Here is a 26,735-nt window from a genome sequence, read left to right on the forward strand (position 1 = left end):
TGTTTAACATAACAATTTTTATAAGTTAAGATAAAATACATGAGTGTCACTGTTTAACAATATCATATTTTACATTTATAATTATTTTCACTAATAGCAGCTTCTTGAGTAATAATTGTTTTAACTGTTGGTATTTTATTGAGTAAATGTAATTTTTTTAATGGTAGCTTTATAAAATATTTATGATAATATGAATAATTTGTAATATTTTGTAAGTAAGATATATTTAATGTATTACTTTGATATCCAATATTTGCATAGGTTGTAAAATTTTGTAAATTAATTAAAAGAATATTTAAAGTTTTACTTTGGCATCCTACAGTTGCATAGTTAACTGAAGTTATAGGCTCATCTGTTTGTATAGATATTGAAAAAATAAAAAAAATAAATTAACAAAAAAAATAAAAAAAAATAAATACGTACCGATGACATGACATAGTGACGACATGACGCAACGATGACGTAGTGAGGACATCGGAAAATTATAATATAGATATGCATTCACAAGGCTCTTAATTATATGATAAATTGAAGAAATTATAATTCATGTTATGAGTGTTTGACATTTAACATTACCCAATATTATATTATTCATAAATATATATAACATTATAACCATGTCATAATGTATAATTAGTATTTTGCAATTTATTTATACATTACCACTGGGATACCACCAATTATATATCATTGGATACCACCAGATATTGGCATAACTAAAACAGATGTGATCTAAAATGTAATAAAGTATAAGATGAAAAACATATTTAAAGAATTATTGAAACATAACAATTAAATGTGTCTATAGTATTTTTATTCACATTATTATTAGGATTTTTAACTATATTTTAAATTAATAAAATTTTTTGGATGATTTTATTGAAATAGAAAATTAAATAAAGGATATTACCTTTAAAAGAAATAAATTTAATTTTCGTTGATAGATCAAAGCGGTCACTAGCCTTTACAATCTCAGGGGGCTTAAAAATTTTTTAAAATTAATTTCAAAATCGCCCTCTTATTAGCTAACACTTTCAAAATTACCTTTTTTTTCTTAGTTAAATTATCCAAAACTTTTTTTTTCGCTAACATATTTATAATTATCTTCTTTTTTTTTAGCTAACATTATCAAAATTATATTTGGTATAAAAAATATTTTAGTGTTATCTATTACATTTTCGAATGATTTATGCAATGTATTGCTATGATAATTTAGACTCATAATAATATAAATATATTAATAAATATCAACCACTATTATATACATATTTATTATTTTTCAAATAAAACTTTTTCTAAATATTATTCTGCTATTTTTAAAATATAATATAAAAGTGTTAGACATTTTATTAACTAAATTATATTCATCCCAATTATATATATATATATCATTGATTCATCCCCAAACAATGTAATAATAATGGATTAATTGTAAATGAGTGAGTTTAAATATAATTCATGATCTAAATAGATTTTTTGATAGTTAGTTATAGAGTATGGAAAATTTAAGTTATTTTTTATAGAATATATATAAAGGAAGTACCATTATATTTAGAAATTATTTAGGGGGTAATTATAGTTTTTTGAAGAGTTTTGCACCTTATAAAAATATATAATTCCTCCCACCTCGAAAGGGTTTCCTCGTAACTAGCCTTTACAATCTCAAGGGCTCAAAAACTTTTAAACTATTTTTAAAATCGCCTTTTTTTAGGTATAAAAATAATTTTCAAAATGTTATGGAAGCTTTTCAAATTTTTCAGGGAGCTCGAGCCACAGACCCTCCTAGACCTTCCCAGTAACGCTACTATCCCCTTGTCCCTGTCAATATTTATTTCTAGATCTTAATTTTTTTATACTTAAAAAAAAGTCATGTAAATGGCATTCAATATAATTATATTTGGTATCTGACACTGACAGGCTATACCTCAATCACTCACGTTAAAAACTCCAGTAAAAATTTATTTTAGCATTAAAATTTTAAATAATTATGTCAAAAATGGAAAAGTATTTAAAGAATAATAAAGATGAAGCAGTTTTACTTAATATACGTGAGGCTGTTTTTAAAAGAACCACAAATTCTATGGAAAATTTTATAGAAGTATGTTTATACTTTGTAATGTTTATGCATAAATATATTTATAATGAAAAATTTAATTCAACAACTAAATTATATATCTACATTTAGCAATATTTCTATCATTTTAGTTTGTATATAATATATAACAAGAACTTGGAGTGATTTTTTTGTTATGATTCATTCATTCCTTTAAAATGATCTTGTTGGACTATTGGAACCTGGCTTGCAACAGTTATTAAAAATGATTCCAAAACTTTTATATTCACAATATTTCTATAACCCTTTATGTTCTATGATAACCTATAAAATTTTATAACCTTAGGAACCTATTCTGAACAATTTTTAAAATAATATCTAGGTTCCATTTTATCTCTAAATATGGTACTTAGTTCCATGAACTAGTTCAGAATAATTTAAGTCCTTGATAAAAATACTTTGAAAATTTAGCTAATTATTTTAAGAATCTTATTAGAAGTCAGCTTGGCCCTAACTGGTTCCTGAAAATTTTTGAAAAGATTTTTTGGCCTGACTTCTAATTTTATTTTGCCTTTCCCTGTTTAGACTGTAAAATAATTTTAAGAAAGAATACATTTTTTATAATTTTAAAGTTTAATTTTTTTGTGAATTTCATGACTGACTTATAAAATTTTTTGTTTGATTTGCCTACCATACCCTGATTTTTTTTTACCCAGTTTTTTGCAATTTCAAGATACAGATATGAATTATATTATATTTGACAAATTTGAACTTAACTATATCACTCTTAAATCGAAATTGTGATATAGATAATTTTATCAATACAAATATTTTGTTTTATGCTTTTTTTTATTTATTAGGGATATGGCTCACTGATTTAAAAAATAATTATTATCGACCTAAACTATCTAGAATTAAGTCAATTTTTTTATAATTATGATTGATAGCTATAAGTTAAATACATTAAAATTAATAAAGAACCAACTAAATAAATTCTTTTTAACACTGGACAAGTGGGTGGTAACAAATGATTAGATGGGTAAGTAATTTTTTTTCCCAAAATCAGAGGTAAGTAGATAAAATATCTTAAGGAAGGTGGACTTGCAGGGCATAATTTTCATATTATCTCATATTAAAAATATATGGCTAATAAAAAAACAATAAATTTTTTAGTGTAATTTTATAAAGTTAAATTATCATTTTTGTTGTGAAACATTTTTTGTTATAAATGGGCCATTTTTTTCCTATATCTACAAGTCCTTGATTTAACAAAAGCTTTATGGCTTAAATTTTATATTGTTTTATGTTAAATTTACTTATTAAAGGCCATATTAATAAATTTAAGTTTATATGACCTTAAGTGTTATTTAATTTTTTTTAATACACATTTATTTGTATGACCTTTAAGTATATCCATTGTTATTTTATATATATATTTGGTGTTATTGTATTTTATCAAATATTATTTATTTATATAGATAAAATTTATACAAAAAAAAGAACTGATATTTTCATTTGGCTGTAAACATTACTTCAAAAAATGAAACACACTCATTACTTTAAAAAAAATGAATATGCTTTCAAAAAAGTAACGTTACTCATTACTTTAAAAAATACTAAATATTATATATATAATTTTTCAAAATTTTTTCCCCCTTTAGATAATTAAAATAAAATTATACAAAAATAATTTTATAAAATTTTGTTCTTTTTGCAATAATTTTTTTTTAATAAGTGATTTTCAAAATTTTGTTCAAATAAACAGAAGCCCTTGCTCAACAGTTATAGCTATACACACGGTCAAATGACACAGAGGATGAGGGCTGTAAAAAATTTAATTGGGGGAATTTATTTAAAAATACAGTGTTGTGCAGATTTAATTTAAACTTTGCCATATTTGTTAATTTATTTGAAAATAAAATTATTTAATTTGTAAAAGAATATATAAATATGTTATTTAAAATTTTTTTACAACAAATAATTTTATTTACAAATGAATTAAAAAATTATGGAAATGTTTTAAATTAAATCTGCACAACACTGTATTTAATAAAATGATTCAAAAAAACTTATTGATAATTTTCACATTTTTTTTTCTTTCAGATATTCATCAAATTTTTTTTATTTCTTTGTGAGAATTTAATCTGAAATCATATCTCTACCTTCATATGTTTATTTTTATAGATTTGAACTGCTGGACAAGGTTGAAACATTTAAATTAGGGCACTATCTACACTTACTAAGTGTAGACTTAATACCTTTAATTTTCTTTATTATGTTAAAATGTTTCACATTGGGATCAAGGCAGAGTTAAATCATCTGAAGAAATAAGTATTATTAAAATATAAATTACATACCTTGAGGGATTTAATATTAAGTAGATTAACAATCTTGACTATAAAATTCAACAACTGTAAAAAATGAAATAAAAATGAAGAACTTTGCTAGTTAATATGAATTAAAAACTTATAAAATTTATAAAAATACAATATATAATAAAATATTTTTTCCATATTCTTTGAGAAAAATTTAAAGAGTAAGTTACCTTTTGACACAAATAACGAATTTACTTTTCCTCAAAAAAGGACGCGGTTAGTAAGGACGAGCACTACTTTATATACAAGTCTTGCTTAAATTTAATCACTATATTTTCACAGAGTTGTCCGCTTTGACTCTTTCTAGCTATCTCTCACCATGCAGTAGTATTTCCCATACACTTTCATTTAATGGTGTCCTTTAAAATTTTGATAAATTAATTTTTTAAATTTAGCCTAATTTGTTTTTTGACGATCTATTTGCATTTTATATTTTGCCATATCTAAAAATTAATTTATATAATTGACTTGAGTTGCAATTTTTCTCATTATTTTAAAAAATTTAGCATTATATTAAGAAATACCAGGTAGGTGAATTTACAGGATATTCAAAGATTAAAATTTTGAAAAATGTGAAAGCAATCTAATTTTATATAAGGCATATGGGTGAATCTTTTTGTAAATAACAAATTTAGAATAATATTTACAAAGTAAAAAAATTTTTAAATAAATTCTTCATATTTATTAGCCGAATTTGTTGCATTACTCATTGGAAATTGATTTAGCAAATTCATTTATCATAAAAAATTGGCTTCATCATTATGTCCTATAATTCGAAGATTAATGAATTTATTGAAGATCAAAGCAATTGAGGGATTGAAAATATAAAGTTACTTAATGTGATGATCAGGGATCCAAACCGAACCTGAACCGAACCGTTAAACCGCTAAAAACCGGTATTTTTATCTAACCTGAACCGAACCTAAACCACTAAAAAATTTCTAGCTGAACCTGAACCGAACCGCTAAAATGCCTCTGAACCGGTTCGAACCTCGTGATTTTATGCTGCTCATTTGATTGATAAGTGTCAGTCATAATTTTTATGAAATTTAGTATATTGCCATTTTACAATATTTTTTAAATTTTTTAAGCTTATAAATTAAAATGCCTAGAGCAAAATTAAACCCCATATACAATTATTTTACTTATAATATTATTAATGACACATCAAAATGTAATATTGCTGATTGTCAAATATATATGAAAGGTAATCATGGCGCAAATTTGGAGCGTCACATAAAAAGAAACCACCCTATAGAATTCAATAAAATTAAAATATCACAACAAAAAATTCTTAATAAAATAAAAAGGCTTAAGATGCCATCAAGCCAACAGAAGAAGAAGTAAATGAAGCTAAATAAATAATAATTGATGCTTGTACTGAGCTGGTAACTTTTAATGGTAGACCATTCACATTAATCGATGATAGTGGCTTTAGAAAAATTCTGGATCCTATATTAGAAGGTTTAGGTAATATTAAAATTAATTCCCAAAATATTCAATCGAATGTTGCAGAATTAAGCCTTAGATATTCGGCAAAATATAATCAAAGAAATAAATGGTAAATTATTATCTCTAAAAATTGACTGTGTTACTCGTCTAGACAGGTCCATTATAGGGATTAATCTTCAGTACATTCAAAAAGCAAAAATTGTTCTGAGAACACTGGCAATGAAAGAAATTTTTGAACGGCCCACTGCAGAAAATTTAAAACTCCTTTTAATAAAAGTATTAAATGATTATGAAATAAAAACATCACTACACTATAACAACGGACAATGGGGCAAATCTAATTAAGATGATAATATTATTTATAGAGGATAGTGATGATGACAATGAATTGTCTGAAGATGATGAAGAAGAACAAATACAAAATATAGATAATTATGATTTTTATACTAGTTTCACAAATGTACCTGATGAATTAGCAAGCAATCTTAATGATTCTCAATATGATATTAAATATAAGATGTGCTTCTCATACCTTACAACTTGTGGTAGCTCATGCATTAAAAAATTGCTCCATTTCTAATATTATTATTAAAGCTCGTACTGCCTGCAAGAAGCTAAGGACAAAATCGATATCAATTATACTAAAAAATTAAACTTAAAAAGACCTATATTGGATTGTCACAGATGGTTATCAACCTTTTACATGCTAGAGAGATTGAATGAATTAAAAGATATTTGTGAGGAGTTATCAGTATCATATAGTGAGTGAACTTTGTTTTACAACTCTGGAATGGGAAGCAATTATAGGGTTGGTAAATATACTAAAACCAATGAAGTAGCTACCAAGAACTTACAACTTGAGTAGCTAACTTTAGGGGATCTTTATGGCATATGGCTGAAAGCTAAATTAGAAATTTCCATTTTTACTTCACCCTTTGCTGGTTCAAGAATTGATGCTATGAATTTTAGAGAGAAGCAACTTTTAAACAACAATGTCTTTCTGTCATGCATATATCTAGATTTAAGGTATGTTTTAAAAATATTATATCTTATATAAATTTAATCAATAATTTTATTTATTTTAATTAATAATTTTATTTCACTTTATATATTTTTCTATCTATACATAAATATAATAAGATTTTTTTAATGATATTTTTAATTTTTATTATATAGATATCAAGTGCTTTTGACTGAAGAAGAAAAAACCAAAGCTAGAGAACATATTATTAAAATATGGCATAACATGGAATCGAACTTTGTTATAAGAGTGGAGGATTTTAGTGAAGGTGAATCAACACCGGTTAATGGATCTTAAAAAAAAGATGTGAACAAACAAAATCTCTTACAAAAATCGGAGAATATTAAAAATATTTTAGTTAATTTTTCTAAAGAACCTAGGTTAAATAAAAATATGAATATTTTAGACTATTGGAGAAATCAGAGTAATCGATACCCTGAATTATATAAATTGTCTGATATCATACTGGCAGTGCCAGCTACCCAAGTTAGTGTAGAAAGATGTTTTTCTACAATTAAATTTATACTATCCCCTTATAGATGTAATTTGAGTGTGATAAATCTTGAAAATATATTAATTGTACGGCTTAATAAAAATTTTTTAAATAAATAAAGTTATAAATATTGTTCATATTATAAAATTAATCATTGATATCTATTTGTTATATTTATAAATTAAATATTATTTTATATTATGCAATTAATAAAAATGAAGGTTTTATGTATGTGTTTTTTTATTTTAATAAAAAAAATATTTTTCCCTATACATAATTCGAATGTAGGTTTGAATACAAAAATGTTCAAACCGGTTTATAGAGGTTCGAACCGAACCGTTATTTTTATTTTTTACGAACCGAACCTGAACCTTGAACCGTTATTTTTATCCGAACCTGAACCGAACCGATATTCGTTTCGGTTTGGATCCCTGGTACATAGATATAATCGTTTTTTAATTTAAAGTCTAATTTTTTTTTCTCGAATTTTTCAATTTTCTAACGAGCCCGCTTTAAAAAATTTCGCTAAGGCCATGCTTCAAACCGTCTTGCGAAATTATAGTCAGCCCAGATTTATTTTTTGAACTGTCGGACCTGGACTATATTTTTTTTCTAACTTTGGGCTGGGAAATTTAAATTTCCAGGGCCTGAGTCAGGTAAAACATAACAAAATTTTGGCTCAGATGATATTTTTAAAGCTTTTCTTTTACTCTTCGCATTTGTCAAATGTCAAAATTTATATCATTTACTATCATCACCAGGGATCCAAACCGAAACGAATATCGGTTCAGGTTCAGGTTCGGATAAAAATAACTGTTCAAGGTTCAGGTTTTAGTTCGTAAAAAATAAAAATAAAGGTTCGGTTCGAACCTCTATAAACCGGTTTGAACATTTTTGTATTCAAACCTACATTCGAATTATGTATAGGGAAAAATATTTTTTTTATCATTAAAATAAAAAAACACATACATAAAACCTTCATTTTTATTAATTGCATAATATAAAATAATATTTAATTTATAAATATAACAAATAGATATCAATGATTAATTTTATAATATGAACAATATTTATAACTTTATTTATTTAAAAAATTTTTATTAAGCCGTACAATTAATATATTTTCAAGATTTATCACACTCAAATTACATCTATAAGGGGATAGTATAAATTTAATTGTAGAAAAACATCTTTCTACACTAACATGGGTAGCTGGCACTGCCAGGATATCAGACAATTTATATAATTTAGGGTATCGATTACTCTGATTTCTCCAATAGTCTAAAATATTCATATTTTTATTTAACCTAGGTTCTTTAGAAAAATTAACTAAAATATTTTTAAAATTCTCCGATTTTTGTAAGAGATTTTGTTTGTTCACATCTTTTTTTTTAAAAAGACTTTCTACTAAGTCCTCTTCAGATGAAGATCCATTAACCGGTGTTGATTCACCTTCACTAAAATCCTCCACTCTTATAACAAAGTTCGATTCCATGTTATGCCATATTTTAATAATATGTTCTCTAGCTTTGGTTTTTTCTTCTTCAGTCAAAAACACTTGATATCTATATAATAAAAATTAAAAATATCATTAAAAAAATCTTATTATATTTATGTATAGATAGAAAAATATATAAAGTGAAATAAAATTATTAATTAAAATAAATAAAATTATTGATTAAATTTATATAAGATATAATATTTTTAGAACATACCTTAAATCTAGATATATGCATGACAAAAAGGCATTGTTGTTTAAAAGTTGCTTCTCTCTAAAATTCATAGCATCAATTATTGAACCAGCAAAGGGTGAAGTAAAAATGGAAATTTCTAATTTAGCTTTCAGCCATATGCAATAAAAATCCCCTAAAGTTAGCTGCTCAAGTTGTAAGTTCTTGGTAGCTACTTCATTGGTTTTAGTATATTTACCAACCCTATAATTGCTTCCCATTCCAGAGTTGTAAAACAAAGTTTACTATATGATACTGATAACTCCTCACAAATATCTTTTAATTCATTCAATCTCTCTAGCATGTCATAGGTTGATAACCATCTGTGACAATCCAATATAGGTCTTTTTAAGTTTAATTTTTTTAGTATGATTGATATCGATTTTGTCCTTAGCTTCTTGCAGGCAGTACGAGCTTTAATAATAATATTAGAAATGGAGCAATTTTTTAATGCATGAGCTACCACAAGTTGTAAGGTATGAGAAGCACATCTTATATTTATAATATCATATTGAGAATCATTAAGATTGCTTGCTAATTCATCAGGTACATTTGTGAAACTAGTATAAAAATCATAATTATCTATATTTTGTATTTGTTCTTCTTCATCATCTTCAGACAATTGATTGTCATCATCTCCATAAATAATTTTACCATCTTAATTAGATTTGCCCCATTGTCCGTTGTTATAGTGTACAGTTGTGATGTTTTTATTTCATAATCATTTAATACTTTTATTAAAAGGAGTTTTAAATTTTCTGCAGTGGGCCGTTCAAAAATTTCTTTCATTGCCAGTGTTCTCAGAACAATTTTTGCTTTTTGAATGTACTGAGATTAATCCCAATAATGGACCTGTCTATACGAGTAACACAGTCAATTTTTAGAGATAATAATTTACCATTTATTTCTTTGATTATATTTTGCCGAATATCTAAGGCTTAATTCTGCAACATTCGATTGAATATTTTGGGAATTAATTTTAATATTACCTAAACCTTCTAATATAGGATCCAGAATTTTTCTAAAGCCACTATCATCGATTAATGTGAATGGTCTACCATTAAAAGTTACCAGCTCAGTACAAGCACCAATTATTATTTTTTTATATAGCTTCACTGATATAGTAGTTTGTTCTTTAAATACTTCTTTTATTGTCTGTTGGTTTGATGGCATCTTAAGCCTTTTTATTTTATTAGGAATTTGTTGTTGTGATATTTTAATTTTATTGAATTCTATAGGGTGGTTTCTTTTTATGTGACGCTCCAATTTTGCGCCATGATTACCTTTCATATTTATTTGACAATCAGCAATATTACATTTTGATCTGTCATTAATAATATTATAAGTAAAATAATTGTATATGGGGTTTAATTTTGCTCTAGGCATTATAATTTATAAGCTTAAAAAATTTAAAAAATATTGGAAAATGGCAATATACTAAAGTTCATAAAAATTATGACTGACACTTATCAATCAAATGTGATTGATAAAAATCTTTAAAACATTCGAATATAATTAAAATATTTTGCAATATACTAGTAATAACTTACACATTGATTTTTTCCCCATTTTTTTTTCTATTTCAAAATTCAAATTTATCTTACAATTTACTTTAAAATTTATATTATGTCAATTTTCAAAAATCTAACAATCTACTCCTACAACATTCCTGGCCTACTTTCAGAAACAACTATACTTAGGAAACTCCTTGATCAATATGATATTAACATTATTTTAACACAAGAATCTCTTATTACCAATAATATTTAAAAAAAAAAGAGAAAACAAAACAAAAAAGAGAAAACAAAAAATAAATAAATAAATTACAAAAACTAATTCTTCTTCCTCTTTACTCTTTAATCACCCCCCCCCCCTTTTTTTCTAATACATATACCTATCTTATCTTTTTTAATAAATAAACATTATTTACAATGTGGATCCTGGCATATCCACGAGTGGTACCCGTCATCCCACTCAAATTAAACGGGACCCTGTCAGTAGGGTAAATTACTGTCAACTTTAACGATCCTGGCTTATCCACGAGTTATACCTGTCATCCCACTCAAATTAAACAGGGCCCAGACAGTAGGGTAAATTTTCTGCCAGCACTGGAGACGCCCTCTATGGGGTGGTGGAGTGCCCACCTAATTGTGGGATGTCTCCCCAGTGTATGATATGATATGATATTCATTAAATGAATATTTCTTTCAAATGCATGGAAGATGTTTGGGAGAGTAATGAGACTCTTTTTTTAATTGCTGAGGATTATACATAACCCATAATATATCTCTGTCAAGTTATTACTTTTATTCATTAATTTTTTTATTTTTTCTAGATTCAAAGAAATAAATTCTCTTCTTTATTTACTAATTTATCTCAATCAATTCATCATAACTTAATTCTTTCTTATCTTCTCCAATTCTTTACCTAAGCTACTATAAAGTTTAGCAAGTACCATTATAAATCATTTATTTATCTTTTATTTCAATTATTTATTTCCTTTAACAATTTATTTTTTCTATATATTAATCTTATTAACTTAATTTAAACAAAATAATATAAATCAACATTTAATATAATTACAACTTCTTTCTTAAACAAAATTTAACTTTAATCCTCTCTTAAAACTCAATTTCATGGATATTTTCTTATTCATCATTTCTCTTATCTGCTTTTTGCTTTTTCAATTTTCCAAGTATCGTCTGCTTATTTTTTCCCCATTTTTTTTCTATTTCAAAATTCAAATTTATCTTACATTTTACTTTAAAATTTATATTATGTCAATTTTCAAAAATCTAACAATCTACTCCTACAACATTCCTGGCCTACTTTCAAAAACAACTATACTTAGGAAACTCCTTGATCAATATGATATTAACATTATTTTAACACAAGAATCTCTTATTACTAATAATATAAAAAAAAAAGAGAAAACAAAACAAAAAAGAGAAAACAAAAAATAAATAAATAAATTACAAAAACTAATTCTTCTCCTCTTTACTCCTTAATCACCCCCCCCCCCTCTCCTTTTTTCTAATACATATTCCTATCTTATCTTTTATAATAAATAAACATTATTTACAATGTGGATCCTGGCTTATCCACGAGTGGTACCCGTCATCCCACTCAAATTAAACGGGACCCTGACAGTAGGGTAAATTACTGTCAACTTTGTGGATCCTGGCTTATCCACGAGTGGTACCTGTCATCCCACTCAAATTAAACAGGACCCAGACAGTAGGGTAAATTTCCCTCTATGGGGTGGTGGAGTGCCCACTTAATTGTGGGATGTCTCCCCAGTGTATAATATATGATATGAATAACTTACACATTATTTTAGCAGCATAAAATCACGAGGTTCGAACCGGTTCAGAGGCATTTTAGCGGTTCGGTTCAGGTTTGGCTAGAAATTTTTTAGCGGTTTAGGTTCGGTTCAGGTTTGATAAAAATACCGGTTTTTAGCGGTTTAACGGTTCGGTTCAGGTTCGGTTTGGATACCTGCTATGTACATATGTTTATCCCAGTTAAATATAACAGAAACAATACTGTTTATAAAAAAATAACATTATTGTATGGGCGTCATGTCTATATATCAGAGTTTTGTAGCGCTATTTTTTTTGATAGCTATAACTAATAGTGCGCTACTATTTTTTCAATCATTTTTTTTTTAACGCGCTCCTTTTTTTAAAGTAGCTAAGTAGCGCGCTACTTAAAAATATAATGAATTTAACTTTAAACATGAAAATTTAAATATAATATAATTAATTATTTAATTTTGAAATTTATATTTTCAATTTCTAATTTCTAATTTGTATTTTAAATTTTTTATTTATATTTTCAATTTATATTATAAACCTAAATCATCTAGTTTAAATTATTTAAAATGCCATCACAAATTGATATCCAAATCGATGTAAGTGAGTCAGACAATTCCTAGAAGAAAATGTTCTTGATGACAATAATACAAATTTTCCATTTTAAAATTCGAAAAATATTTTCAAATTAATGTAAAAACAAAAGCTGGCTACAAATTTATTTGTTCAAACTGTAAAAAAAGTATATCCTCAAATAAATCTAGTAGCTATAACCTTAAAAATGACATCCTCAAAAATAACCTAAAGGCATGTCATTTTTACGTCCTAATAATATTTTTATTTTGTAAGAATATTCATACCAACAGTTTTAAAGAGATAGAAAAACATCTTAATAATTTTGGTATAGGGGAGACTACATCCCAAAAGACCAATTCAATTCAAGCTAAATTGATTAATAATGTCAATATTTCTCAGAAACTGGCTGATAAAGTTATTGTCTATTTTATAATTGATAAAGTTCAGCCAATGTCATTGGTTGATAATTCATCATTTACCATGATAATTAAAACTATCTCCTGGTATAACAATTTTTTGTCACCAGACACTAATGATTGAGATAGTAGACAAAGATGCCCTAGTTAGAACCATAAAATCTACTTCCACTGATAATTTTTCTGAAATAAAGGATACTAATATAATAGAAAATCCCCTAAACGCGTTTATTAAATATGAAAATACTCAAATTAGTATTTTTGATAATTTTTCTTATATAAAAATATGTATATAAAATTAAATACATCCTTGCGCTCAAGTGCTAGTGTTGAGAGATTATTTAAGGCGTAACTTATACTTTCTGATCTTCGCTTTAGACTTGGGGATGATAGTATAGAATTAGAAATGATTTTATTATCAAAATGCAACAAAATAAATAAAAATTAAATATTACCATAAATAGTTATTTATTACTTAAATTATAGTCTACATAAATTTTTTATAATCAAAACTAAATATATTTTAAATATTTATAAATGTTGATTTTTATGTATTACTATTTAATTATTATAAGCAAAATATAAAACAAATTTCTTTCTAAATTTTTAAAAAAAATAGTAGCCAAAGCTACTTTAAAAAAATAGTAGCTAATAGCGCGCTACTTTTAAAAGTAGGGTTTAACAACTCTGCTATATGTAAAAAATAAAATTATAAACTGAAAAAGCTGTTGCTAAGGCGCATGAAAAAATTTAAAGGCGCGGTCAATCACACATAATGTGCTTACCAGACGGATCTTCCTTACTTTAAAATTTGGAATGAATGACAAAAATTTATCCCATTTTACTTGTAGCAAATAACAAGTCACATTACGAATTGTATATATATAGATTATTGAAAGAAATTCTAAGCCTAGGCCAAAAAATTATTAAAAACTAGCGGAAAATTTAAAAAAAAAGTTATTAAAATTTTTAGGACTTAAACTAATTACAAATTTTTATTATCCAAGTGTAACCCTATTATAAGATCTTTTACCAATGTCCAAAATATTTACCTGTTTTAATATTTTAAATTGAAAACTTTTTAGTTTCAATTCAATTATAATCGAAAAATATAATAATAAAAATTATAAATATCAATAAACGAATATGTTGATTAACTTCTATTTATCATCATACTACGAATACATTATTCATATTTGAAAAAACGAATCTTCGTTACGAGGTCTATAAATGAATTACACATAGAGAATGATCCTCGACTCGAATATGGTGTTAAAATATCTCAAGTTTAAAAATTTTGCGATTTACCAGTTTAATAGAAATATTGCGAGTTTAATTCAATAAAACTTCAGTGTTAATATTGATAATAATATGACATCATTTCAATCTGTTATATATACATGAAATTTTATGGGCAATATCGAACGTATCTGTCATATTATTTTAGTGTAAAAATGATTTGGCAATTATAAATTATTTGATTTTTTTGACAGTTTTGTTGTAATCCAGTAAGGCATATTTTACAAATTTCTTTGTATATTATTTATATTTTTTTAAGCTGTGATATTAGTAAAAATGAATAAATTCGAATAAAAATATTCAAAATTTATTTATTTGGAAAATTTTTATGAAAAATTAGTAAGTATTATTAGTTTATATATTTCAAAGAAATGATAAAAATAAATGGGTAGAAATTATGAAGATCTTAGTTGTTAGTATGTAATAAGATTCATTTACCAATTTATTTTTAATAAATAATACATATAAGTAGTTCCTGAACAATTTTTAAACAATACTGCCCATTTTTATAAATTTATTAATTCAAAAAACTATATCCATTTATATTATAAATATATTTTTTAGTGTCAGAAAATAGTTTTATGGAAAGCATAAGAATGCACAGGAACCCCTGGTGCAAAAATGACTTAAAATTCAGAGATTCTGTAGAAAATAGGAAAATTTGGGAGGAAAAACTTGGAGGTGTCAAAAATGTTTTGTTATTAATTTGCGAAAATTTATAAATTTTAAGCATTTTTTCAAAACATTTTGGACACAACCTTAAAAAAAGAGTTATTTATATTTTATGGCGATTAGTAATTAGTTTTACAAGATTTTTTTTATATTCTTTCATTTTGTAAAAGCTATTTGAAGACGCTCGGGATCCTTGTAGTTTATTATTTAAACATTAGATTGCAATTTTTTAAAAGTTATGATACTTTTTCTCCCACTGTTAATTATAATAATTTCCCTCTTTGAGAAAACGATATAAAAAGGTGGAATTGGAATTTTTGTGAAATGTTATTACTTTGGGATATTGAAAATTTTGACTTGTAAGTGTTTGAATATTTCATAATATATTAGTGAATTAGTAAATAATAAAGCGATGAAATAAAAAAAGGAAAGAAAATGAGTTGATCGAACCAAACATAGACATAGGATATAAAATAGCGAGGAAATCGTTTTTATAACAAAAAAAAGGGCGGAAAAGCCTTGGAAGAAAAATAAAAAAATGATTATGTGTTAATGGATAAAAATTATTAACTTGCGTAAAAAACCATTCATGTTGGGCCTAGATAACGAGTATCCGATTATTGGGATCAGCGAGGCAGCAAATGCCCACTCTTTAGTTAAACTATTGGGGACTTAGGAGATGTTGACGATCAAGGATATTTGAAGTAAGATATTTTCATATAATGTTGGTATTTGTTGAGATATTATGGAATTCTATAGCACTTGGTGGTAAAATCAAAGGGTGGCCAAACCAAATACAGGCTATTGATATGGTTTGACGCAACACATGCGTGACCGATAATACCGAGGTTAAGGGTATCTGTGACCACAGGCAGACAAAAATCAGGCGACTTGTGGAGCTACTAAATAAACAATACGAATGTTTTAATGATGGAGTGCAAATCGTTTAAATCCTGATAAAGGAACTATAATTCTGGAAGTCTTCTACAAATAACCGTTTTAGTAACGCAGGCAACAGTTAGGGAGAAGTAGAGAAACATGTTTATTTGGAAAACGTATAAAATAAGATAAAAATGTCGAATTGACCGTGAGGAAATGGAATATTTTAGTTACCTGAAATGGGGAGGTGTCATATTATCTTAAAATTAGTGTAAAATGATTTAGCAATTATTAATTATTTGATGTTTTTACAGTTTTGTTTCTTTTGACGAGTAACGCATATTTTGTAAACTTCTTTTATTTTAATTTATTTTTTTTAAATAATTTTAAATTATGGCTATTAGTAATTAGTTTTACAAGGTTTTTTTTGTAATCTTTTTGTAAAAGCTATTTGAAGTTCTTGTATCGGGATCCTTGTAGCTTAACTTAAAATTTTTAAGAAAGAAGATTGCGATACTTTTTATTGCAGCGGTATTAATAATTTCCCTTGGGAAAAAGATATAAAAGGGAAGTATTATAGTTACTGATTAATTTTTCGTGATTTAAAAGAATACTTTTTGGGATATATATGATATATATTTTTTTTATTATTTGTTTTGTCACATATATTGAAAAATTATTATATTTGCTGTTCATATGGAAGATATTTTAATAAAAGGTAAAAAAAATTTTTTTTCCCGGTCATGGGTTACTTTATTTGAATATTTACTGATAATTATATATTAATTTATAGTATATATATTGATTGAAAGTTAAGGGTTCAATAAAGAGTTGCATTATATTCTTTTTAATAATTAAATTAAACTTTGGTGGGATCTATTTTTATGTGTGATTTTTCTTACAGTATCGATAATAGAGGTGGGCGCGGCCGTGATAAAACTTGTGACGCGATGGGTCACGGGGCGCCTTTTCAAAATTTTTATCGGGCGTGATTGGGCATGAACATAAATTTCCCGTGAATCGCGGAAATTTTAATTTTTGAAATTGTCTTTTATGAATATAATTTTGCAATTATTATATAAATTATAATATTTATTTTCTAATGGAATCATTTTTGAAAACAAAAAAAATTATGCATTTTATAAACAAAACATTTTTTCCCCCTCTTAAAAAAATTTCAATTAAATGAAAAATAATTTAAAGTTTCTCAACTCTCGTTCAGCAATAAAAATTTGGTAATAAATTTAATTTATATATGTTTTATTTTCATTTATCTTTACTATATATTAATCATTTGCACTCAAATTAAAATCGGTCAAAATTAAATATATTGAATTTTTTAATAACTTATTGTTTATTTACCCATATACCTACAAATCTAAAAGATAATTGATGCAATTGCTTTATACATGCTGTTTAAAATATAATGAATATAAGTGTATTCAAGATGATAAAAGGATACCATTTTCACGACATATATTAAATAACATAATGCATTATATTATTGATAATTGCTTATCTGAAATAGCTTTATGTATAAATGGTTAATAAAGATAGCGTAATATTTTAAGCAATCTGTAACAAACAGCAAGCTAAGCCATTCCATTTAGCAATATGTAGTAACGAGAGGAACTATATATATATATCATGATACAAATTTCCCTAAAATCATATGATGAAATACAGGTTAGTCTGTTTAACAAACAAGTATTAAATGAATTAGCGACCATTGATGTAAATATCATACACTAATCAGATATATTTTTATCACTATTCAAAGAATGCTCACATAATTGAGCGCAGATTCTCATCCCACCATAAATGAAGGAAACAAAAATTAATGAAATTTTGTCAACCTTCAGAAGGTGATAGAGTAATAACAAAAATCATAAGAAACAGAACAATATTTTCTTTAAAGGAAGGAATGCAGCCACTACATAAGGTAGACTGAATTCTAAATCCAAATTTCAAAAGTATTAAGTTTTTAAAAGACGATGAAAAGGCAGATAAAATGATTTAACATTCGACGATATGCATAAGACACTGCCAACTATCATTTTTAACTTTTCTAATCCATCCTGAATACTTAAAAAACACTAAATGAAACATTTGGAGAATTTATAGATTATTTGATTTTGATGAGCCTACAACATTTATCGATGAAAGTTGTGAGGATGAACTTAAAAGATTTATCGTTTATAAAACAAATAACAATGAAAATATTTTGAAGTTTTGGAAGCAGGAAAATTCTTTTCCCTTTTGAGAAAAGTTGCTAGTGAAATTTTATTAGCCCAGGCAAGTTCGGATTCCAGTGAAAGATTATTTTTTCTATAGCCAATCGCTTATGAGGAAAGACGAACACCATTAAAATCCAAAAATACAGACATTATATCTTTTTTTAAATAAAAATTTTGATTTATAATGGTAATCATTTTCTTTATTATTGATATGGAAAATAAATAAAAAACTATGATTCAAAATAGCGTAAAAGTAGCAATAAAGTTTTGAGAAATTCAGAAAAAATTTAAAACCGTGAATTTTTCGGGCGTGATCAAAATATTTTCTTTCATGAGCGGACGGACGGGTCGATTTAAATTTTTTTTAGCAGCAAGCGTAAAAAGGCGTGAATATTTTTAGCCACCGTGAGCGGACGGGCCTTGAATAAGAAATTTTCCCCGCGCACACCTCTAATCTATAATTTAATTCTATTAAACACGCACATAACATTTTTTTAATATATTTCAATTTAATTTTTATAGTTGTCAAAAAAATTCATGAACAGATAAGAAATCTTAGATTTTTAGACAAATCTATTATTAAAACTTCCTCCACTAATTCGATGAAATGCTCACGTTCATATCCCTTCTACAAATTCGCCGAAAACACCAAAGAAAACTTATTTTTTGATTTCGAGGGTTTCCAAAATTGCGAAATCAACTTTACCGATCTTCGCGCTCGTCCTTTCTCGCAATTCGATCCAACATGGAATGAATTCATCGTGAACAAGCCTTGTTATCCTTTAGGGGTCTTGAACCCTGTTCAGACTACTCATTATTTAGAATGCTCGCACAATTACAATACAATTTTGGCCTCCTTTCAACGCAATTTAAAGCGCTACAAAGTTTGCCTGAGTTACTCAAACGCAAATGACGAAACGCGTTCTCTGACCGGAAATATGGCCCTTATCAAGCCCAGAGTAGAAGAAGACTCTTCCAAATTGCTTGACTATTATTGGAAAGATCGTCCCGAAACACATCAACCACACTTGATCTTTTTGAACTCCTCTGAGGATTCGGCCCAAACGACCGATTCATTATGCTTGTTAAGACCTTATCGTGACCTGAAGACCTACATTGTATCTCGTCTGGTGTTCGATTCAAAGAACGGCCACGTAAAAATTGTTAATCATCAACCTGAAAACGCCGTGAGCCTACAGAACCTTCCAAGGTCCCTGCATCACTTGAACACTTTTAATCGCGTGTGCTTCGTCACCAACAAATGTTTGCAACTATACCAGTCTTCTACCTTGAGCCCCGTTGGGAGTATAAATATACAAGATTGCTCTTCGTTTCATCAAAGTTCTTACATTCCTAGTGATTTGTTGCTAAGCGTGGAGAAGTTTAACGGGTTAGAACGCTCCCCCACTTTATTGTTATACGATTTGAACACATGCTCGATTGTGCAGGAAATTGAAATCCAATCATCATCTCTTTTCAATTCCTTAACGCCTACTATTCATCCCTTACTAGCTTCTTACTTTTCTAATCACCCGCGCTGCATCGCTTACGTCAACGGATCAATACTCTACCATCATGATCTTAGGTGCCAGCCGCAAAGCGTTGAAAATAAAGTCCTCTTTGACACTAATTCTTATTATCAAAGCGTTGAAACTGAATCAATCGGTTACAATTACTCTATTTATCAAAGCAATATATATCCCGGGCGAGATCACGCCCATGTGCTCTCAACTGAACACCATTTATTTTTGGTCGACGATCGGTACATTAATCACTTGATCAATTCATTTATGCCCATCTTGACATCTAACGGTGGAATAACGAGCACCAAAAAGGCCAATATTATTAGGCATCGATATTGCTCGTTCATCGACGCTACCACTTCTCGCCAAGAAATTTTGCTGAGTGCATCTTCTCATGGTTTAGGCGATATTGTTTTTTACCCGCTCAAAAATGGTGGTTCAGCTAGTGGGAAGCCTTTCAAGGCCAACTTTCCTTGCCTATTTTTTCCAGGGACATGTAACGACCCTAGCGGTGTCAAGCTCAATCAAAGTATAGTATCCGACATTATGAAACGCGTAAATGTGCCCGTTTTGGATTATGGCATCTGTAATTTATCCAATGATGGTCTGGTTGTCGTTCAAATGTCGGCTCTGGGGGATCTATTTTATCAGTTGTTACCATTACGAAACAAGCAACGCTATGAAAAAGAGCGAAATTACCCTAACAAACAACATCCCTTTCATGACAATAAATGGGCGATTTGGATAAAGCCCATTACAACAAATATTTTCCCAAACGAGGTGAACCCGGCTTGCCAATTTCTTCTAGAAGATATGTTATCGAAGATAGAAGACCTTCATAACAGTATTTATCATGACCCTATTAATATGGAAGCCACATTCGACAATAATAGTCGAACCATTCAAAAAAGGTTATCGGATTACATACGTAACCCTAATGATGACTTACCGTTCGAGAATACTAATTTATCAATTAACGTCGATCCTAGCTTATTAGTTAACATTAACAAATCCGAATGTCAAGATTATATTGGAAATAAAATTTCCAATATATTTAAACCTGCAACTACTACATGAAATTTATTTTTGGAACTTTGAGATATATATATATATATAATATAAATAATAGTTTCTTTGTATTTTATATCATAATTAACTTTTGGACTTATTGTCTAAATAAAAAATATATTTATGTTTTTTATAATTTTATGGCCCCTTTTCAAGTGGATATTATAAATAAAAATATTGACGAATAGTAATAATTATAATTATATAATAAAATGCCTTATTTATCAAGGTTAGAATGAATAAATTAGCCTATAAAAATATATTCGATTTTTACTTTAGCTTACTTATTAAAACATTTTTTTTTTTTGAATTAAATTCCTTTTATTACTACTATCAAATAAAATAATATTAAAATTAACATATCAAATATAAAATAAAATAAAACATTATTTTATAAAAACGGAGGTGGGACTACAAGTTCCCCCAAAACATGAATAGTTATATTTTAAAATAGTTATTTGTAGATTTTGTTTTAAAAAATAGTATTCTTTTGGTTCTGATGTAAGGGCTCTTATCTTATCCCCTATATTTTTTAAGAATTTTAAAGTTCCGCTTGGCATATGTCTAAGGGAAGAGATAACGATCGGTGTAAAAATATAATTTGTGAATTTGGAATATTTCATTGTTTTTTTTTCTCGGCTATATCAACCGGATTAGAATTTAAATTTTTTGGGAAAGAAGATACGCATGTGAAGTCCCAAATTAAGGATTTTCCTAAAGACCAAGGCACGGAAGTTAAGCCATCTGGTCTTAAGCCATCATCTAATGATAAATTTGTAGGCTTCAGGATGTTTGGTATTCGTTAGACCATGTCTCCCTTTGAAGTCAACTAATATTTTACATTTGATGCATGTATGTGGTTGAACAATGTTACATCCAAGTCGATGGCCTATGGAAACTCTTAATTTAAGATAATAAAAACTTTAATCATATTTTAGTCGGTAAGATATATTTTAATATCATTATATTTAAGAGAAAAAAATAATTGCTTAAAAATCTCTTTGATTTCTCTTATCACGTAAACTTCAAATTCTATTATGTATAAAGACTATCTCACTTATCCTCAACGAATGTTTTTACGAATAAATTTCTGGATATACCCTTTTTTGGTGGACTGACCTGACCATATTATGGAGTTGTTTACTTTTTAAATAACAAGAAAGCCTCTAGACTCCCTCTAAGCCAATAATACAGAGATATTCCTGATTTCTAGAGTTTTTCCATGTCAACAACGATTCGCCCAACTCCCTTCCATTTTTTAAAAATTTGGTAAGTAAAGAAAGATGAATGTTACTAAGAAATAGCCAAAATTTTAGCCTCATAACATTCGATGGCCAAATATACGTATTTTACCATTATCGGTCTTCATTCAAATCATATATTAAAAATATTGGAAATAATAAATAACAAAAATAACACAAAGATTATACTTTTTGATAAAATTTTTTTTTTTGATTTTTCCAATTTCAGTTTATTTAATATATAAAAACGATTTTTTGGTAATACCACCTTCAATTTTATAAAAAATTTATTAGACATTATTAAACTCCTCTTTTATATTTATAAAATAAATCGGTCTGGGACGCGGCCAGCTTCATCCTTATAATCTTGAAAAATGATTAGAAATGTATAAATAGTCTTTATATAAAATCACTTATTAAATTTATCTTCAAAATCTATGCGCTTTAAAAGAAAAAAAAATAACTTTGAATAATTAAGGTTTTTGCATTATTTTTAAATTTAAAAATTGTAAAAATATTTGGGTAGATTGATGGGTATGATTTTAACAAGGGTATCGATTATGATGGCATATTTAAGTCATTTTTCAAAACTGGATTTCAAGCTACCAACTTTGGATTGGCCATCAGCGAAATCAATAAAATGGTAACTTATTCCCATATTTTTATAATTTATTACAAAGTTTAACAAATTTACATTTTACTATTTTTACTTTTTATGGGTATATCCCTCTATAAAGTGACAAATTAAGGATATTTCAGTATGATTACCTCTTGAAGATAGTCATCACTCTAAATATAAAAAGTTTTTGGTCAATTTAGATGATTATGATTTTAAAATGGAATAGGACTAAAGTTTATCCGGATTATGGATCCTCAGAGGCTTTGGTTATAGTTTTTATATTTGACCAAGTTCTGGTTCCAAACTCTTATTTACCGGCCATGTGTGTAATCCTCCATGTAGTTTTAGTATATACATTAGAAATAACTCAAAAGTTCATGATCAAATTGTCTGAAAATTATAGGATAGGTATTTTACATACATGGGATTACATTTTCGCCAAAATTAGATTTCCAAAATTAAAACAAATTATTTTGCTATTTTCCAAATTAGATTATTTATTTTAGAGACCATAAATACCATTTGCACGGCCCGGTCCGGATTTTTTTAAAAAAATTTTTAGGCTCTGATTTTTTTAAAATATATTATATTATATTTATTTTTAACTTTTATAGTTAATGGCGATTTAAAATATTTGGGCTTAAAATATAAGGCCCGACCCGGTTATTTAAAAAAAATTACAGGCCCGACCCGGGCATATTTAAAAAAATTAAAATATCGCCTGACTCGTGTACCCAGGCTGGGCTTAAGGCCGGACCTGCAGGTCTCTGATGTTACGTTTTTTAAATTCGGAAACTTGTTTTCGCTTTTAATATATTTTAGTATTTGCTTTTCCTATAAATTTATGACAATTTTATAAGATATTGCCTGATTACGCACTTTTACGATAACATACATCTACAATTCCCAAAATTTAAAAAATCTCTTCTCCCAGATTGAGTGCCGAGAATTTAAACAATTACACAAAGCGGATCCTGCCGCGGAAGATTTCATAACCGAATCCTTTGACGATTATTACCACGCTTGTGGGTGTGGCTCTAGCAAACCCGTCTCTAGGAAATGCATCATATTTCTCAGCTTCACCTCGAACCTCGTGTCTTGTGGAATACGTGACATTATAAGATACTTGGTGCAACATCATATGGTTTTACATATATATACTTGATTTAACAATTTATAAGATCATAATCTTTAAAAAACTAAAATAAATACATTTTTAAATAATGTTTTAATTTATTTAAATATAAGGTGGACGTGTTGGTAACAACAGCAGGTGGTGTAGAAGAAGATTTGATAAAATGCCTGGCCCCGACTTATTTAGGCGATTTTGATCTGCCTGGCAAGGAACTCAGAGCTCAGGGTCTCAACAGAACTGGCAACCTTCTGGTACCTAATGAAAACTATTGCAAATTTGAGGATTGGATCATGCCCATCTTAGATATTATGCTCAATGAACAAATCAACCAGGTTTAAATTTTCGTTCTTATTTATCTACATGTATTTTATGGCTTTCTGCTTTTGCCTTACGTTATCCGACCTTGCCTAATGAGATGTAGGATATAGAGTCTGCGAACATTAATAAGTTTTAAAACCAGATAAATATTTACCCCTCAATATTCAAAATAGCTAAATGATTGGGTCTTACTTTTAACTTAGATAGATACCTTAAATAAACAATTTAACTGCCAAAATTTGCGTAGAATGTTGGTATTACTTATATACAAGAAAGAAAGGAAAAGACTTTTGCTAGATGTTAATTATATTGTTCCAAGTATGGTTTTTTAAAAGATTTTTTTGCTAAAGATTAAACCATGATAAGATGATTTTGTAAGTTTTTATGATGCTCCACAAACAGGATAACTTTATCTTCTGATCGAAAGGTCTCTATTACCTCATATAATTATATGAAACAAGTTTAGGACGCCTAAGTTCCTGAAAGAAATAATTTTCGTGCTTGCTGATTAGAATAAGATTATTTTAGTATCACATGGGAAGCTAATAAAAAAAAGGTATTATTAAAAGCATCATAATGTATAGGAAGAGTTATAACAGAAATGATAAATTATTTAATGGCTTTGATGAAATGGTCCTGGTTTCATGTTGATCAGGTGCATATTACGAAGGGAGCTATGGGTGGCTAAGCCCCTCCGAAAATTTTTTGATGGCCCACTTTCCAAATTTTGAGGAGGGGCTGAGCTTAGCCTTCGCCAAAAAATTTTAATATTTTTTCAAAATTGTTTTACTATAAAAATTAAATTATAGTCAAAAATATAATTTTTTTTTGTAGCCACAATTTATTAGTATTTTTATTTTCATTTTATATGGATATTATAAATTTTCTTGATAATTAAAGGTAAAAAATAAAATTTTTATGAAAATGTTAATCATTAAATATTAAAACAAAGGCTAATAAAACCGGTACTATTTGGAGAAGACAATGTATTAACAATTGACATTGATAGCAGGTGTTAAAATTTTCCCTTTATTTCATCTATGCCAGCTCTACGGGGGCGGCAGGACTCTTGATCCATTGAAATATTTTATAAAATAGTTATTATTGACTAATAAATATTTTATACATCAAATTTTCTTTGCAAGAATTTATAACCCCATAGAAATTTTTATAAATTGATGTGGTTTCTGTATTTAAAATATAGAGGGAGGTTCGCCACCAGCAAGTAGGGTGATAAATGGCTCCATTTTTTGCATAGCGAATTTTTTTGACTAGTAGGATTAAGCCGATTTAACCAAGAAATAGTCCAATTTTAACAAAATTGTTCTTTTAAATGTATTGTAATTTTCAAATAGGTGGGTTGTTAGATATTAAAGTTAATCGATCTGATAGAAATAATAAATTTGGATATTTTTTTTTATCAAGTTCTTCGGTGTCCTATTGCCAATGAACCATTTTTTATTGATTGACTGATATTTAAAGAATTGAATTATTAGAAACATGTTGACTATAATATTTAAATATCATGTAGATGAATATTTATAGATGTCTCTCGATTCAGAAATTAGATTTTTATTTAAAAATAAAAGCATTCAAAACTAGTAAGATTGAAATAGACCAATATATAATTTTTACAAAACGCATCAAATAGTCCTGAAATAACTTGAATATAATTTTTAAAAAAATTATTTCTTTTTTTAGAAATTTTTTTCGATATAATCATTCATTACTCAAAAATAAAATTGGCTTAAGAACCTAGATACGCTATTTTGCAAGAAGCAGATAAAAGGAATCTACCAAAGATTCAAATAAATCAATATGAAACCATTACTGAGCTTCGACAATATATCGATGAAGATATTCTTATGAAAAATTTTAAAAATTCCTTAACTGCGTGTACTTTATCACGCAATACTGCCGAGTGTGAATGAAAGAAGTTTCATATTACGATGATTAGAAAATTAGCAAATTTAAAAGTAAATAAAAAACTTAATGTTCATAAATATTAATGATCCTTCCATAGAGTAAATTCCAGATTCATATATAAACGGAAAGGAATCATCTCGGGGCGAGTGAAATCTTTTCAAAAAAAATTTACCCAAAGGAAAACGAAGAAAAATTTTATTGAAATTATTTTAATTCATATTTATGTATATTTTCAGTGGTATTAAATTTATGACATTACTTTAAATATAAGAATTTATTCATATTCTTAATTTAAAATAATCATTTTATATATATCATGTTTTTTTTGATAGTATAGAACCCCCCCCCTCTCCCTTCAGATATTTAGGTAATACACCACTGTTGTTGC

At 27.1% G+C, this 26,735-nt stretch overlaps 1 protein-coding gene across 1 annotated transcript in view; it reads left to right on the forward strand.

Moving 5' to 3' along the window:
* The first annotated feature begins 1,954 nt into the window (after positions 1 to 1,954).
* The window catches only part of LOC135931450 (deoxyhypusine synthase-like), a 30,352-nt gene continuing 5,571 nt past the window's right edge, over positions 1,955 to 26,735 (forward strand). The window contains exons 1-4 of the mRNA XM_065468574.1: positions 1,955 to 2,098; positions 22,876 to 22,992; positions 23,903 to 24,112; positions 24,217 to 24,435. Of these exons, the coding sequence (XP_065324646.1) occupies positions 1,988 to 2,098; positions 22,876 to 22,992; positions 23,903 to 24,112; positions 24,217 to 24,435 (657 nt within the window). The 5' untranslated portion in view covers positions 1,955 to 1,987. The remainder of the gene's footprint in view (positions 2,099 to 22,875; positions 22,993 to 23,902; positions 24,113 to 24,216; positions 24,436 to 26,735) is intronic.

Source organism: Gordionus sp. m RMFG-2023, chromosome 1, assembly GCF_954871325.1.
Source record: "Gordionus sp. m RMFG-2023 chromosome 1, tfGorSpeb1-WG-v2, whole genome shotgun sequence".
Taxonomy (NCBI): Eukaryota; Metazoa; Nematomorpha; class Gordioida; order Chordodea; family Parachordodidae; genus Gordionus; species Gordionus sp. m RMFG-2023.